The sequence below is a fragment of the Python bivittatus genome, unplaced genomic scaffold (assembly GCF_059951505.1).
Source record: "Python bivittatus isolate LINGU-HERP-01145 unplaced genomic scaffold, Pbiv_v1 ctg000320_np1212, whole genome shotgun sequence".
NCBI lineage: Eukaryota > Metazoa > Chordata > Lepidosauria > Squamata > Pythonidae > Python > Python bivittatus.
In genome coordinates this window covers 14532631-14550875 of record NW_028277052.1, presented here as the reverse complement: position 1 = coordinate 14550875, position 18245 = coordinate 14532631, and the positions used below count along the sequence as shown (strand labels likewise).

Sequence of the window (18245 nt, the reverse complement as noted above, 5' to 3'; positions counted from 1 at the left end):
CTCTCCCCTGAGATTAAAAAGATCAGAACGAACTAAGCTGCTTCAATTACCACTCAAATCTGAGTTTTCCGATTCTCGCAATCAGGGATCAAAACCGAAAGGATCCACCCGATAATCAGAATGAGGTGGAGGAGGAGGGGCGGCAGAAGGGCACCCATCGGAGATCTGGCTCTTTTCAAGCATCTGTGAAAGATTCACGTTGCTCGCATCCCGCTTGGGGGTGATGTATGGGAAGCCGAAGGATAATTAATTGCTGGTTCTCGCCACCCCTTCCTCGGGGTGGGATGGGGGGCGCAGCGCAGGGTGGGGAGTTGCATGAGAATAGGGACCGTGTGGAGGACGTCGAAATTTTGACAGCTTGTTGACATCAAAGGCTCGCAAGATTAGGCAGCCCAGGTATAAAAACTGCCACGCTTCGGAGGACTATCGAGACAAGAAAGGCTGGAGGGAGAAGGAGAAGAAGGAGGACTTGCTCGGAGTTTCTCTTGAGAAGGAAGGAGGGAAGGAGGGAAGGAGAGAGAGAGAGAGAGAGAGAGAGAAGTTTTGCAGAGGGAAAGGAAAGGAAAGGAAAGGAAAGGAAAGGAAAGGAAAGGAAAGGAAAGGAAAGGAAAGGAAAGGAAAGGAAAGGAAAGGAAAGGAAAGGAAAGGAAAGGAAAGGAAAGGAAAGGAAAGGAAAGGAAATCTTCGTTTAGGAGAGAAAGAAAGAGAGAAGGACGAATCTTCTTCCACTGCCAAACCCGCTCCCGAAATGCCTTCCGGAGTCTCATCACCCTTGAAGCGCGCCTGTTGGACTTTGGCGCTCCTCGTCCTGTCTGCCAGCTCCCAGCCTGCCGTTACTGGCTTCTTCCCGCAGCGAGCCGAGGAGCCCCCCGCCGCAGCCCCCGCCCGCCTCAGGCACTCCAGAGCCGCGCTCAGGTACCCGGTGTATATGCTGCACCTCTATCGCTCGCTGCTGGCCGGCAGCCACCTGGGCCAGCCCACCGCCGAAGCTTCCGCCTTGCAAGAATCCGACTCCATCCTCAGCCTGGTGGCCAGAGGTAAGTTCCGCGGTGGACTTGAAATAATAATAATAATAATAATAATAATAATAATAATAATAATAATAATAATAATAATAATATAGGAGGTATGCCAGGACTGGGCTGGGTTTGTATTTGGAAAGGCCTTCCCGTGGGATAGGGGTAGCTGCGATGTTCCAGACCCCTGTCCCCTCTTCCACTTTGTGGATTGCAGGCCCCCACCCCACCCCCACAGCCGTCTGCAAAGGAGGACCCTCCCCACAGGCCGAATCCACATCCTTCGCTCTTTTGACATCCTGCAGACACACACGGGTGGGAATGGGGTACCAAAGGGACAAATGCTGCTCTTTTGTTTATTGGGGGGGGAGCCAATAAATGCAGGTGGTTCATGAAAGACGTCCTGGAAGGATGCAGGTACAAGTTGCCCAAAGCCAAGGGGGTCCAGTATAAGCCTGGGGGAGGGGACCCTAACTCGCTGGCAGGTGGGCTGGTTCCTTCAAAGGCTTGCAGTTGAAGCCCCCACCTCTCAGATCGCACGGGCAAGCCCATTTCAGAAACGTGCCTGGGTTCCCACATTCCACAGACAGGGTCCTTCTCACGTGTATATTCTTCAGGACTCACACAATATGCCTAACCTTGGGTTCAGAAAACAGGATAGGTTGGTTCACCCTACAATGGTTGGGTATTTCTAGGCCATTGATTATGGAACCTATTTTAGCTTAACCTAGTATATTGTGGAAGCCCAGATGAATAGCATGAACGTGCGCTCCACGTGCATAGCCTCATATGGAAACTCACAGGGATATATTCACAGCCCTGTGCCACTCAGAATGTGGTGGAATGGGTTAGTGGAATTCACTGGCCCAAGAAAGGAGAAGGAGATTCTGTTGCTTGCAACTTATTGGGTCTCATGACAATTAATTAATTAATTAATTAATGGGAGGGCTATCACTTGCAGTGACTGGATGACAATTACCTTAGTGATGTTCTCCAGCTGGGGACTCTCAAGATGTATTAACCAACTCCCATCCCACGCCCAGCTACCTCATCTTTTTGACTGGATGTAATCCAGTTAATCCAGGGACTTCTCAACACACACACACACAGACCTGTGCTTCTAACTTTCTCTCTGATAGCTATCCAGATATGATGCTGTGTAACAGCCAGCTCTCCCTCTACCCCTGCCCTACCCTAGAGTCTTTTGGTAAGACTTCCAAAAGTGAAAGGCCCCACTGTTAAAAACCCCTAATAAGTGATTACATCTTCCCAAGGGTGTTATAAGGAGTGGGAAGGGATTATCAAAGCAACCCCGGATGTGGACTCCAGATTTCATTGGGATTCAGTGAGATCTGGGTCTTTGAACATCCACAACTCAATTAATCCATTGGTTAATGAATGCAGGTTAACTAATTAAGAATGAGCTAGAAGACATTGAGGTCTGAGCAGCAGTTTGCAGAGGTGTATGGAGCTGCTACATAAGGTTTATATATATATTATAATTATATATATTATATAAGGCTCCTCTACGCCTTAAATACAGGCTGCTAATGTCTGTATCTGTGAAATGCAAGGAGAATAATTCACAGGGCATTTTTAAACACAAATTCTTGCCTTTTCTTGTTATGCTCCTTGTTACAACCCCGTAAATAGGCTATTGCTGTTCTCCCCATATTGCCAATTTGGAGGGGCAGAGACTGGGGACCGGGGGGTGCGTGTGCACAGGCGCACATGCCTTTGAATCAGTTTTGACTTCTGGCTACTGCCTGGAAATAAGTCCCTGCAGTTTTCTTGGCAAGATTTCAGAAGTGGCTTGCCATGGCCTCCTTCCCGGGGCTGAGAGAGAGGGGCTGGCCCAAATTCACCCAGCTGGCTTTGTGCCTCAGGCGGGGTCTCCCGGTTTCTAGCCTGATGCCTTAACCACTACACCAGACTGGCTGCCTGCAGAGACTGGAGTTGAAAGATAATGGCTTGGCTGCCAAGGCAACTTCCCAATCTAGGAGAGAGTGGAGAGGCATAATTTGCAGCTCATTCTCTTAGAAGCCAGCCCAAAGAGCTAATTAGCAAATTAAGAATGCATTGTTGTGTGCAATCAGTCTTATATTCCTAAATAAGTGAGAATGCACACTAAGTGTCTTGATTGCTCTTGATGTTCATGGAATTCATATGCTTGCCTTAGTATTTAAGTCTCATTCTCTTCAGTGAGACAAAAGCATGATTAACGTTCTCTGATCTTTCTCAAAACCTGACTGTAGTTTATCTAAGAAGCAGGATGTGGCAGAGAAGCATTCCACTCAGTTCCTACAGGAATCTATTTAATCTTAGTGCCTAAACTTAGACATGGGGGATTCTAAGGCTTTGCTTAAGCATGATTTATAAATGAACTGTAACTGACTAGGTTCACACAGTCAACAAGGTTGGAACCATGGTTTAGTGTGACTGTGTGAACCTACATTCAAAAGGTATTCAGTTTAACATACTCACCCTGTAGATCTTGGGCCTCAGTGATGAACATCAAGTGATGAGAATATCTGGAGGACATAAAGCTAGTTCATATGGACGTGAACGCTTTTTAAAAACTTTTTGGATCTGCGAAGAACAAACATTGAAATGAGCTAGCTAATTAACTAGAAGTCCCTTTCAATTTTCCAACTGTAAGGATAAAGGGAGATGCTTTATTTGTTCAGCCCAACATTGTCTGTTCTGATCTTATTCTTGCAAGTAGAAGTGTCAAGAATTGAACTTAACTGCCCAGAGTCATTGGGAGTCAGGCAGTGTACAAATAAATAAATAGATTTTAAAATCCCCATTCCTAGAACAATCAGCCAGGCATTCTGTGAATAATGAAGATATTTAAGCCTCATTGGACTATTTTTGTTATTTATCTCCCCACCCCACCACAACTGTGGATTATTTTTCCAAGAAATTTTAAAATTATTTCTGCAAATCAAAGCCTGTTGACAATTCTCTCTTGCATGGGTGATACTATTTTGACTGCATGTGTAATAGTGCTTAAGCTTAAACTCCATAATTAATTCAGTTAGAACTAGCCCTAACTTTTGAACTTGTTCTAGGTTACTAATTGTGTGGAATAATTCAATGATTCCCTACCTTTACATTATAACTGATATGCACTGGCAAATTGAACATTAATCATTCTCTATAGGGATACATCCCACCCACAATTTTGTCAGATGATTGTACATAGTGGAACATGTATGTACTTTCTATTGAACACTAATTTGTAACTTATTTTAAGAACTGAAAACTTTTAGGGAAAGTAATGTGAATGGATCAGTGAATTTATGGGTCTTACCAAACTGCACTGTATACAATCATCTTTGAATGCAAAGTCAGAAAAATTAGCTTCCCAAGTTGATTATGATCATGTGAACAAAATACAATAGTGTCCTAATTACAACTCTGAACATAGCTGAAGATTCTTCCGACACCACATTTTCCTTCATAGATTTTGTTTTATTTTCCTATGAAATGTCTTCTTACATGATATTTTTTGGAGTAGTTTTGAAATCTATGCTAACGTTTCAAGGCATGTGCTTTGTTTTGTAATTACTATCCTTCTGCTGTTCTTCCAGCTTCATTCCATTTTGGGGACCAGTGGGACTTTTCCTTTGACATGACCTCCATCTCCAGCAGCTATGATATCAGACTGGCACAACTCCGGGTTCATCTACTGACCTTCTCTCAATCTAGAAATATCACTGTGCACATTTATCACAGTCACAACCACACATGTAATGGGAATCAGACTTGCACAGAGAGGCTGTTCCTTGGTTCTTTTGTGAGTAGCCTCTCCCTCAGCCATTCATCCTGGAAAGTCTTCAACATCACTAGCTTGTTACATTTTTGGCTCCACCAAGGGGTGCCATCTGGCACTAAGATTCCAGAAGTCCCCCAGCAAGACTGGGAGGAGAGGAATATATCTGAGGACAATAGTAACCCAGCAGCTGGTACTTTCCAGGATAAGTGTGTCCACAATAATTCTAGAGAGGGCCAACAGCTTTCGAGCCACAATGGGCCTGATAAAGCACTCTTGGTGGTCTTCTCCAAAGATAAGGAACCTCTGGAGCCTTCTCAGGGCTCAAGTCTCATTAGGACTGTAGAGATGTCCAAGCACGTTATGTTTTACAACACTTCCAAAGAGGCCGGAGGCCGTCGACATCGACGGAACAGGAAACAGAAGCAAAGGATTAAAGTGAGCGCTCTCCAAACCTCCAGTTTGGGGGAAGAAGGCAGATCTTTATGCAAAAGGGTTGATATGATGGTGGACTTCGATAAGACTGGCTTTGGAAGCTGGATTGTGCATCCCAAGAAGTATAATGCATATCGATGTGAAGGAGATTGTCCATCACCTGTAGATGAGACCTTCAAGCCAACAAACCATGCCTATGTTCAGGTATGAAGGAGTGTGTGAGAGACCATGGGGCTTGGCAGAGTGATATTTTCCAGTCCTTTGCAGAGGAACTGGAAAAGCAAGGTTTTTAAGAAGCAATAGTAGAGTGGCCTATGTCTAAAAGTATGCACATGCTTATTTATGATATAGATTTCCCATTTAGAAGTTCCACTTCACTCTTAGAAATCAGGGGGCCATGTTGCTTGTGAAGCAGATTTTAAGGGTGCTTTGTTCAAGCTTTCATCAAGGCAAAACCCCTCACTGAAGAAATAGAGGGTGCTTTCCCATTGCTCACATTGGGAAAAAATGCAATTGTTGGTTTGATTGGCATATCTGTCTAAAAGTAAAACACGTGACCCCACTTTTGATGGCTGGTCCTTCTGAATGTGTTGGTGATTCCGCACTTGAACCAGAGTCCAGCCAGGGGCTTGGTAGTTCTGAATGACTAATCAGGAGCTGCCAGTTCATAAGAGCAAATCTTCTTGACCTCTCTAGGTCTGCACTTGCAGATGATGCTCATGATTTCCTTTTCTGTTTCACAGAGCTTGCTGAAGGTATACCAACCCAACCGGGTACCTTGCCCATCCTGTGCTCCAATCAGGTTAAGCCCATTGTCCATGCTGTATTATGAGAAAGGAAGAATAAGGGTCCGTCACCACGAGGACATGATAATTGAAGAATGTGGCTGCAACTGATGCTTATGGACCACTGCTGGCTGACTAATGGGAGTCTCCTGCAAGTAACTACCTAACATAAACTGCCTTCTCCCTTTATAGCAGAGGACCAGAGAATTTTTGCTGGTGAAAGGCAAGAAACATATTCCTCAGCACACGGAGATCAAGCTGTTCTTCTAAAGATCCTTAGCAGAACAGGGGCTGAAGTAGGTACATGGGACGGGTAGCTTGCCTCGGCTGCTATATGAAGTACATATGAGTAAGGTAAATTCAACCCTCACCCCAAAGGAGAGTTCCACCAACATTTTCTTTTTTACGGGAAAACTAGATTCAAAACCTGCTCAAATTAAATAAGGATGGTCAATGCAAATGCATAAGACACTGTCAGCACAGTAAGAGTCTACTTTAGTGGAAACATTCTAGGATCTTCCTGGTACCTGAAACTTCTGCCACACGATGAAACTGTGACTCCCCCCCCTCTTCCCCCCAGTATAGGATTTGTTCTACATCTCACCAGGTTGGATCATAAATATGGGATTTTTTTTTTTTTAGTGAAAGACTCCTAAGCTGTGATGACATCGTATTGATATCTTTCTGAACATCACTTGCTGGGGAATAAGCGTGGAAGAGGTTTATTGCTTTATGCTCTGTTTGGGGGCTTTAAAAAACATCTGATGGGCTGTTGTATAACATGGTATGCTGGATCTGATGAACCATGCATCTGATCGAGCAGAACGTAGAATGAGCTTAGGCAAGTGACCCTTTCAGGAGGATGGCTTGAGTCAGCGAATGGAAAGATAAATGTCCCTGAATGTTTTGCCCCTGTGCTCTTTTAAATTGAGGAAGGAGAATATGCTTTTGAAATTTCCCTTAAAGGAAAATTCCACAACATTCTTGGAGATATAACATAGTGTTCTTGCACTTGTTTAGTTACAGGGTTGCTTTGGGGCTTGGGTGAAGGTACTGTTTTTTATTTTATGATAATCTCTCTAGAAATCTTTAGCCTGCCGTGCTTCAATTAAACTGCAAGGAAAGCCCTCAGCATTCACATGGGGCTTTTATCATTTGGGAAGCATGTGTAGCTAGGGAGGGTACAGGTTAATGGAGGGATATGTCATGGAGAATGAGGATACTGGCAGTACCATCCTCTGACCTCTCCCACAATCAAACCAACCGAACAACGTGATCAAGAGAAATCCAGAAGAAATTCTCAGTCATTCTGAGTGATGGAAAACATCTTTTGAGAAATGCAAGGCAGATATTGGTACAGCATTCATATGAGCTCATATATTTATTTCAACCTTCTAAACTTCAAGGGACACGTTAAGAACTCTACTTGCTTTGAGAGGGAGTTTCCTGATAGCTAGAGACAACTAAGGATGTCCTAGGTCAACCATATGTACGTGGACAGGATTGTTGAATGAGCTGTATTTAAGTAATTTAAGTCATCATTGGTGCTGATAACAGAATCTGTAGTAACAAAACATCAGGGATTATACTGTTGTCATCATTGCTCTAAAATAAATACAATGTAGAAAAATAAAAGCTGGCTGCTGTGTTTTGATAAGGACTTTATATACCCCATCATGAATGGGTATGTGAACATCACTATGTATTTTAAGAAACTGGCAAAGAAATGGATCTCAACATTTTAAATAAATAAATAAAAAGATGAGTCCAAGAATTATAAAATGTGGAAGGAAGGAAAAAAAAACAGGAAAAGGTGAGAAAAGGAAAATTTGGGAATACGTTTACTACATGGCTATAGAATATAAAGGGAAAATGCAGGAATTTTACATCTATATTCAATAATTTTTTAAAAAGGGAGTAGTAGAGACAGATACAATCTAATAAAAACTGGGGTTTATAAATATTTTGAAGCAAACAGATGCTGCATTTTGAAGATCTCCTGTTCCTGTCCACCAGCCAGCCTTCAGTGCCCTCCTGTAGAATATTTCATTCCATCCCTTTCTCCTACCCGTTATTTCCCTACCATCTTTCCAACAATTATTTCACATTCTTTTTCCTGTTTTTTTAAAAGAGTAACACACATACACACAAACATATTCCTCTCCTCCCCAGATGCATCCCAACCAGGAGTAAGAGTGTTCGGTAATTACAGAATATTGATTTTTGGTTGGAAAAAGAAACATATGGAATAGACAATGAATGGAGGATCCTGAAAACAGGCAACTGCCTGAACCCTCAAAACAATGCCACAGTTAGCTGTGTTTTGCTAATCAGACCAATAATTAGAGATGGGGAGGCTGTCATGCTCCCCCCAATACTTCTGAACTACATCTTCTAGCAGCCCCAGCCAGCAATGGTAGTACAGTAGACACATGGATTCGTAGTTTACATATCTATTGAGGGTAAGAAGTTCCTCACCCCTGCATTGTTTTGGGTTAGGACTGGGGAGTGCTTATTTTCAAGCCCCCACCCCCCCAGTTTTTCAAAGTGGATAAAATGGTGGTGGTCTGCCGCATTATGTTCTCCAACAATGAAATAAAGCTTAATCAACCCTTGACCATCTTCTGTAACGTCTTGCTGGAAAAAGGAATCTAGAGAACTCATAAGCTTGCACATTCCTTAGTGCTATTTTGCTTGATCTTAATAAAGATATTACCCACCTGTGGATTTTAGAAGTCATTTTCTTGCAATTCCCAATTGAATGTTCACAGAACAGTGAAGGGGTGGATGGACACATTTGTAGCACCAGAAGTATATCAGAGAATATTCTCAGACCAACAGACCATGCAGTTAATGTTGTAGGGTTGAAACTAGAAGAGAGGGCACTGTGTATACTCTCATTAACTTCTGCTGGAAAGGTAGGATAAGAATTAACAAACAAACCATAGGGTAGGAATATGTTCCCTCTGTTCAGAATAGACATATGTACAGGATCCAATATGGTAGAGCTTGCACTGCGTGGTGTCTCACATCCACCTCCCTGTTTAGAAACTACATCAGAACTTTCTACAATGACAACTCTAGCAACATCTCAATCAACTTTTAACAAATACTGCCTGCCCTCCAAATTAGAAAGAAAAAAACAAGGACAGTGATTTTTTTTACCAGGGACATACTGTATAACAAAAGGTAAAAATTCATTCTAGACAAACAGGACCTCTGGATCTTATACTCTTTTATCAACAGGCATGGTCAGCAGCTGTCCACCCCAAACCCTCCTTTGAAAGATGAAGAATATATTTCCCTTCCCTTTGGGTCATGGCCTTTGATCACAAGTCTGGGATCTTTTGTGTAATGGATGTTTGTGTAACCAACCCCCCACCCCATCCCAGGGAAGTCTTCTTATCATCACGAGAGGTGGCAATTCAGACACTGGGATCAAATCTGCATTATGAGGAGGAAAAAGATCATTCATGCTCCTAAACTGCTAATTGTCCTGACAAGAAGCAAGGTAAATGAAAGGTCACTTCACATCCTTATGATTGGCCACAAAAACCAAGCACCAGCTTCCTGCAGCACTTTCCTTGCACTGAAACTATGAGTCTTCTCTGCATTTTTGTCATACAGTGTCTGGAATTTGTTCCCCGTCTGAAAAAAAGAAAAAAAGAAAAGCTTTGCATTAACTAAGTGCCCATTTACAGATGGAAGTGTAAAGCCCAGAGTTTCTGGAGCAAAGATGGTACGAAACTTTGGCATAGATCTGGGGGAAAACCTAGTGTCGAGCTTCTTGAACAGAGCTGAAAAAGTATCACTTTGCACATCCAGTGGATTGGCCACTGTTCTTAACTGGGTGGATTTGTTCGGTCTAGGTACAGATAGCATCCGTATGTTCACTAAGGCATACATCACTGTACATTTCTCATTCATGGGAAATACATAGGGAAGGATGAGAGAAGAAGTAGGGCGAAGTAGGGCTGTAGCATTACAGAGGTATGAGCCCACAGAAACAGTCTCACTAAAAGTGTTCACATGTGAATGTGTTACATTTGCCTCCTCCACCTGATGCCCCCTAATATACTGAAGAATTACTCTCATTGGGCATGTTGGCTGGGGGGTGGGTGGGGAAGGCAGGGAGGGAATTGCAGTGCAGCCAGGCTAGAGGAGACCGTACCTGTGCTAGCAGGTTCATTTCAGCACCTCTCCTGAATTCTAGCATTATGAAAGAGGAAGACATCTCTAGCTGCTTTCTCTAAGCCAGGGGTCGTTTTCTTACAAGCCCTTAGCATCTCTACCTTTTGTTCTGACTTGGTTGGGTTGATATTTAGCCAAATCTAGGGAGATGGAAAAATCTAGTGACCTGTGTCTTAGTGCTGAGACATATTTGGGCATGTGTCAATGAAAATGCAGGTGCTGAGGGTGGAAGCAATGGTGAGTGGGAGGAATCTACAATCCCTTCCATGCATTCGAATAGAAAAATATTGATTAGACCGGCGTTCTGACTGAAAAGGCTTTCATCCACAGCTTTGTTGGAGGAAGGGCTGCCTTGGTTTCATGTTTGTAAGAATGTCTTGTGGTAAATGTTACGCATACATGGGAATGGCATTTCTCTGACACTCATAGGGAGCTAATTTTGTGTTCTCACAATCTTTTCAGGAGGAACATATTGATGCGCCTGTTGAAGATCCCTTATCCAAAAAGCAGGGTGAGTGCTGATCAAGTAGTCCTTGATTCTTTGGTTATTCTCCTTGTTAAATAGGGTGAGACAGTTCGAGCAGGAAATGTGGAAGATTGCTTTAGAGCTTCCAATTTGGCTTTTAGACCAAGATTTTGCCTAATCTGCAACGTTTGTTTGCCAGGATGGTTCCGATTTGGCTAATGGCTATTATTAATTTGGCCACATGGGAGCAGGAAGTACAACCATACCATGTGACAAACAGGTTACTCTAACAACCCCCTTAAAGCATGTGGGAATTGTAGGGTAGCTAGTTCATTCTATTACCTAATATAGAGACATTCAGAGGATGGAGGAAAGGGACAGTCCTCGAAACTTCTGGACAACTGGACCATTGACCAATGAGGATGGAACAGAGTGATCTGGGCCCAAATCAATCTGTCTTTTTGCATCTAGACAGGGAAAACCAATTGAGTCCTAATGATGAGTTGCTTCGACCCAAGATGGAATTTCCTAGCTATAGACCAGAGGATGGAACTTACAAATCAATGTGGTTTATTTTCTATTGTAGTCCATTGGTATTCATGAATTATCTTGTAGTCCAAAGTTTGTGAAGTCAACTTTTATCTCTTGCTGCCTTTGGGGTAAGTTTGAGGGAACTCTGGATCACATTTAACCAAGTCATGTAAAAGCATAGCAGCTGGAATCATGTAACATGCTAAATTTGGTTAGTTTTAAGCTTGGTTAGATTTTTACTGTGTTGTACAGACCCACCCCATTTTATTATAGTTCAATATATTACATGAGCCTGGGTTAGGGTTAATTCAGTAACCAGACTAAATGGGTTGTGTGAACATAGCCAATGGGTAATGTACAAATAAATAAATAAATGCATCAGTGCAAATGCACTGACAGTCTGTATGGATTTATCACACACATACAAAATACATAATTAATATTGCATGGTGCATCCTTGCAGCTCCCTCTGAATTTCTTGACATGGTTTCTGCTGATTAATACTTGGCAGGAAGGGGCAATCTTGTGAGCATAGGGGTGTGTGTGTGTGTGTGTGTGTGTGTGTGTTTTAGTAGTGAGGAGAGCATTGCCTTCCAATCCACATCTGCCTCTGTGGATAAACAAAGCTTGTCTGGTCCTCACCCCTGAGGCTCGCCTCCAAGCCTGGAGGAACAGCACTGGCTTCAAATGCAGACAAAGTTTCACACGCTGTGACCCTACAGCAATTAAGGAGTGACTAGAGGCTCATTTGCAGAAGCTGTTACCCCATATGATTTCTCAGAGAGGGGTGAACCTAGCCCTTCTCCTCCCCACCCCACATTAAGCTTCATCTACCAAGGGCAAAGACATATGTGATACAATGATTTAAAGACGAAAGACTGTGATGCCACCCACCTTGCCAGCACACAGCCCTAGGAAGAAGCTACGCCCACACCTATAGATCATAGTGATTGGATGAACCCATATGTTTCCTTTTATCTCCAAGGTGGCGGTGGTGTTAGTTGACACAGGCCAATCCCAGTTGGCTTCCATTGGGTACAAACATGTTTTTTCTGAGCAAGTGGGGGTCAGCCATATGATTTGAAGGGCCATAATTCAGGGGTTCAAGCTGATTCTTTGAATGATGAAGGTCCCATACTTAAACCACCGATGCTTAGAAGAAGTCAACACTAAACTATTCTCACTGCTCTTAATCTTGATCAGTTCATGGGGGATCCTCCTGAAATACATTTATTGGAAGATTGAAGCAGAACCTAAACTTCTTCCACACTTCTGGAGTCTTCCAAAATGAAGAAAGCTGTGCTAGGAATGTATTTTGTATGGCGGAGCATTCCACCACCTGTGTTCTGAAGAGCTGGAACCCTGGAAAGACTTGACAGCTTTCTTAAAGACTGGATCACTGAGCTCTCTGGCTAATATCAAAAAGCCCTGATAGGAGTCAGAGCTGGTTAATACTTGGATGACAGATCACAGGAAAATCCCAGGGCTATAAGCTAGATCAGAATGGGGGTAAAAAAAAAAAAATTCTGGAAGAAGGAAATAGCATGCCACATCGTATGGTGGCCGAGAAAACTACATGGATATAACCTGAAGTCAGCAGGGGTCAAGTTCTACTCGAAGGTGACTCTCTCTTTTATTTTTAGTGGATTGGCCATTCATCACTTGTCTTGCCAGAAGGTGCATTTCTGAACCAAAGTGAACACAAAACAAGTTACTCAAAGCTGTCCAATGGAGAAAAAAGGCTACTGAGGATAAGCGGGCCCTCAATGAAGCTCCGTTTGGGAGATGCTTAAATATTAGGACACATGGCTCCTTTGTGCTTTTATGTCTTCAGGCAGAATTCCTTTCTCACCAAAAAGATATCAGCACATTTTGCACGGAGATAAAAGGCAGCCTATTTTGTTGACTGGGTTCACACGTCCCGTTGAATCAGGGTTTGCTTGCTGTTCCTGAGCCATGATAGGCTGTGCTGTATTGTCATTGTGCCAGCATTGACCTAAACCAAAACCAAGCCAACCACGTTATGTTTAACAAAAAGCTTGAATCCAGACAGTGGATCCTTCTATCTCCTTGATCGCTTGAATTAACTGCAGAAAATGTTTCAAATAAATAAAAAGGAAGCTAAATGTATGCCGTGGGCAAAGGCCATGCTAGATTTGGTGCAAACTGTTCCATGGTGCATGGAGTATTTAGCATTGGGGCAAATGTTTGAAATGCTGATTTGATCTTTGCATCTGAATATAGATGAGCGTACTCATTCTGACTCAAAAGAAGGCTATGCTAAGGAGAGGCTGCTAACTCTGTAGGGCTAGAAGACACTCCTGTTTTCAGATGCACCGGGACAGAGATCTGCATCAACTGGTAGAGAAAGGAATGTCTGTAAGGCTGAGCATACCATTAAATGCTAGTCAGCATCTTTTCTCCCTTGAGGCACTTTCTACCCTGTGGTTTCTTTCATATATTGCAGCCCCACTTTTCTGAAAGATTTTAAAGCATCTAAAGAATCCAGTTTGTTACAATGCTTGGATAAATATACATATGGTGGTAGAATTAATGAAATAAGACTATGCCAGGAATTCAGGGAAAAAATGATTTGCTATATGATCCGACTGTCTTTTTTCTTCTTGCTTTCTGCACCCATATTATATACATTTATTGCTGAATATTAGTATTTTAATCCAGCAAAAAGTCTGCTACAATCAAATGGTAAGGTATCCCAGAGCTCTTGATTAAGATTTTAACATACCCATAATATACACACTCACACAGGTACACATCTGAGATTTTTTTCTCTGAATTAGCAGACCTGAACTAAACTCCTGTTTACATTAAATGTTCTTCATTCCATCAATATAATCTAGGTGTATAATGTTTTTTCTTCTTGTTATTGCAATTATTAAACCCATAAGTTTTTTTTAATCTAAAATTCATAGTTGAGTAATATCTTGATTAGATACTCAAGTAAGCTCTTGAGGTCCCCAGAATTCTTCATCAGGTGAGATACTACAGAAGTAGGAGACCAAGAAAGAACAGCAGCCGCTAAAATTATTCTGCTGTTTCAAGCCATAAGAACTAGAAGTCAGAAATCTTTCTTGATTCTTTTTATTAAATAAATTTTAGAGATATTGCTAGCCGTAGACGTTATGGCAGCAGATGATCATTCCAAAGAAATACAATTGCATGTATTGTAGAATCTGGTATGGAAAAACCAACTGCAACTCCTCCCTGCAGGAGTTGCTGATGTTTGCTGCCACCTTCTTAGCATGGTCGAATTTGGCATGCAAATGCAGAGTTTGAAAGTAGAAGGATGAGTGATATATGGCAAGATAATAATATGATGCTTTGGAAGCATCTGGTATCTATATGAAGCTGTGGTTTCTTCAAGCCAGGCCAAGAACTTTCTATGGTACTTGGGATACATCAGCAATTACTGCTAGAGTAGAAAACACTGGACATGTTATTTGCTTGCAATGAGCAAAACTTATTTCCAACACAGCAAGGTTGACCATGCCTAGAGGAGATTACAACGCAGAGATGGTTAAAATAGGTTACAGTGGCTAAGGGATTGAAATTCAAAATCCAGGGCATGCAGAACTACAAATATTAAGCAAGTATTATCTACAGCAGAATCTATAAATAGTTTGCCTGATCTTTTGGCAAGTGGCTGCTGTGGCAATGACCGTTTATTTCACCTTCCAGCTTCTAATTTTGTTTTAACCCTTATAGCCCAGCAAGAACAATTTAGAAGTTCCACATTTGTCCGGCTTATACCAGAAAGGGGGTGGGAAGAAAGTTTCTTATCTTATAACCCAACTAAAATTGATGTTTGGAATCCTTACTCAAGAAGAAACCATATTTAGCAGCAGAGTGTTTCATATCCCAAAGGCACCTGGTTCAGTCACGGGTACTTCCAGATACTGGATGAGATGGTGGATTCCAGGTGGGCCAAGAATCTGTCTCAGAAGGTAGATTCATACAGTCTTAGATCAGAACAGTGCAAGTGAGATCTGTTACAATAATGTCAGATCTTTCTAACATACTCTATTTTTAGTTCATTAGCTTACATGGTTCTTAATAACCAGTTTATTACTCTACTTTTTATTCAATGCACTAAGCCAAAATTGAACAATCCCTCTTAGACTTAGCAGTGAGTGAACTGCATTTTATAGGGACCAATAAGGCTTGTACCATCTCTGACTCAGCCTTTCAGTTTGTTGCACCCATAAACAACTCTCTCCTTGGAAACTCAGTTATAGATAGTTTATGCATTTCCCAAATAAATAGAAATACATAAAGGAAGGCAAGAAAAAGACTCCCAATTCAGCCAGTAGAAATTTTGCTTCTCATGCATGAATAGAAAGAAGTTAACTTCGCTGATGGATGTATCTTTTAGCATCCTGCCTTAATAAAAATTTGCATTTTGCACAAGAGCAGATTTAACCTCAAGAGGGCACCCATTTGTAAATGACTTCTTGTCTTCAGTCTGGCAGATATTCAAGTGTTAACATGCCAGAAGTCTTCCATCTGAACCCTCAGGCATCTGAAAGTCAGGGCATCATGGATTGTTTTAACAAGAGAATACACAAAGAAAGGGAGTTTAGCCAAGAATTTTATATTGGAGGATGTTTGCCAAAGATCATTTATGAGATTACCCAGACTGCACCTCTCAGCCACCCTCAAAGTTCATCACACTTCTCAGAAACACTGTTAAATTAATTTATAATTAGGAGTTAATTAAGAGGAGAGATGCAGAGATAGAAAGAGATGTGTATATTCACTTTTTTATAAGTATGTTGGGCAGGATGAAATTATAAGCAGTGAAGTTAAAAGAAAATAGAATGCAAAAAGCAAAATGTGTAACAGTTATTACTTAAAGATATTCACATCTGTAAAATATGAAAAAACACTAGCTTTGAAATCTGTACATGAGCCCACTACACCCAAAACATCTTATGCAGAATGAAATCAAGATGATGTTTTATCCAAATATATATTTGAACACATTGCACTGAATTTTTAAAGTTTTTTTCAATTCCTCAGGAGGAAAAAGGAAGTATTATGGTGTTTCTTTTAAAAAAAAAGAAGTGTTGATGCATCTCTTCTGAATGCTGGATCATTTACAAGCCCCATTCTCTCCTTTAATTTTGTCTGGCCCAAAACATGATGAATTCCAGGCTCTTCCTTCCAAAAGGAGTGGGAAGAAGGAATGCTTGAGGGATTCAACATTGAAAGGGATGATAGTACAGATCTTCCTTGATCTGCAGCTTTCTATCTCTGGCAGTTTGAAGTAACAAGACCTTTCAATAAGGCCAGATGGAGGACAACAGCTAAATCTTGAACCCTGTTGGGTTTTTGCCCAAATGACATCAAACCAGCTTCAGGTGTTTTGGTGGCTAAGCCAAAAAATTAAATGGTCCATACCAACATCTACATCCAGGAACCGATAGGAAGTTGGACAGCATTTCTACATGAGTGAAGGAACCTCCATGGTGGCTGAAAGCAGCAGGCTAGCTTTGAAGACACAGGAAGCAACCCGTGAAAAGCAGGCAGTTCTGCTTTCTAGCATCTTGCTGCTGTTCACACCAAGCATTTGCCACTGGAGGCAGCCATCTCATCTTGTCTAACAGTAGAGCCAGCTATGGCAAGGCAGATGATGGCTGGTGGAAAAGCAAGTGACCAAATTCCAGGGAAGCAGGGAATATCGCCCCACGAAGAAACCCTGCCTTCAACATCCTTAGTCCAAGCTTGCCAAGTGGGGCTTCTACTAACATTCACTTGAATGCGCAAGGACCATTTGCTTACATCAAATGCATTAAAATCCCCATTTCAACGTTATTGCCTAGTATAGTGAGATCAAGCATGGATTACGTAGAGCTGAAAGATAGTAACTGGGGTCACAGACTGTGCTAAACCATAGTTTAACAGTTTAACTATGCTGTGATGGCCTGGAGGCCTGATGGAGGCTCACATTGTCGGGATTGGCTGGTGGGATAATCGATACTGCTCCCATCATCTTGAATTGTGTATAGTCTTTTTATATAGAATTGTTATCAGCTAACTTTAATATGGATATTTATATTTTTATTATTTTACTGTTTTGGATTTTAATTGAGCTGTCCACAGTCGCCCTTTGGGGGAGGTGGGCAGCATATAAATTTAATAATTAATAATAATAACTACAACTTACTGAACAAACCATTTTCCCTTAGACTGCCTAACACATGATGCCCAAACCAAACCAAACCAAACCAAACCAAACCAAACCAAACCAAACCAAACCAACCAAACCAAACCAAACCAAACCAAACCAAACCAAACCAAACCAAACCAAACCAAACCAAACCAAACCAAACCAAACCAAACCAAACCAAACCAAACCAAACCAAACCAATTGCATTGTGTCTTAATATGCTGGACGAACCAGGCTGCTGCCTCTTGGGTATAGTTGTACATGGTTTTGATGTAACAATTGGCTGGGACTATGCTATTTATTTTTCTTTCAGACCCCAGTGGTCTAAGACAAATTTAGCTAAGAAAAAGAACATGTCCACCAAGAAAAGGTAGTGGTGGTTGGAAGGGGGCCCATGTTGTTAACAGCCATCTCTCAGAAGTTCTGTAAACAATTACAATAAGGAGACCCACAAGTTGAGCTTGTGTTGACAAGGCTAGCAAGATATAGCCAGCTGCGAAATCTTACTGATCAGGTATTTAATCCTTTTTTGGGTTCCCATGATCCGCTGTGCTGTAGGCTAACCAGAGGGCAGGAATCACAACATGCTAGCTTAAAATGTGGTTGACTTCGTTGTGGTTCGGTGGATCATACAAGTATAGCCCGCTGCATGGAATTTGTCCCTACTGTCCTTTCACATAATGAAATCTCCTCTGGCTCTCTCAACTCTCCACAGGAGCATTGGCAATATAACTGTGTTAATCATCAATCCCCTAAGACATCCTTCCCCAACCTAGGCTGTTTCTAGAATTCAACTCCGAGAATTCTCAGTAATGGTTGTGCTGGCTGGGGAATTCTGGGAGTCAAAGTCCAC

At 41.9% G+C, this 18245-nt stretch overlaps 1 protein-coding gene across 1 annotated transcript; it reads left to right on the top strand.

Moving 5' to 3' along the window:
* The first annotated feature begins 748 nt into the window (after window positions 1-748).
* LOC103062933 (nodal homolog 2-A) lies at window positions 749-6125 on the top strand. Its single transcript, XM_088139166.1, has 3 exons — window positions 749-1037; window positions 4613-5433; window positions 5973-6125. Exons 1-3 carry the CDS (start codon window positions 749-751, stop codon window positions 6123-6125), a joined length of 1263 nt encoding a protein of 420 aa, XP_087995292.1.
* Window positions 6126-18245: the final 12120 nt, after the last annotated feature.

What these genes read in the sequence shown, in the direction of transcription:
- LOC103062933 (XM_088139166.1), top strand. Translation starts at nt 749, where the DNA reads ATGCCTTCCGGAGTCTCATCACCCTTGAAGCGCGCCTGTTGGACTTTG. An exon ending in CCTCAGCCTGGTGGCCAGAG is followed by an intron (nt 1,038 to 4,612) that starts GTAAGTTCCGCG and finishes CTGTTCTTCCAG; the next exon opens with CTTCATTCCATTTTGGGGAC. An exon ending in CAAACCATGCCTATGTTCAG is followed by an intron (nt 5,434 to 5,972) that starts GTATGAAGGAGT and finishes TCTGTTTCACAG; the next exon opens with AGCTTGCTGAAGGTATACCA.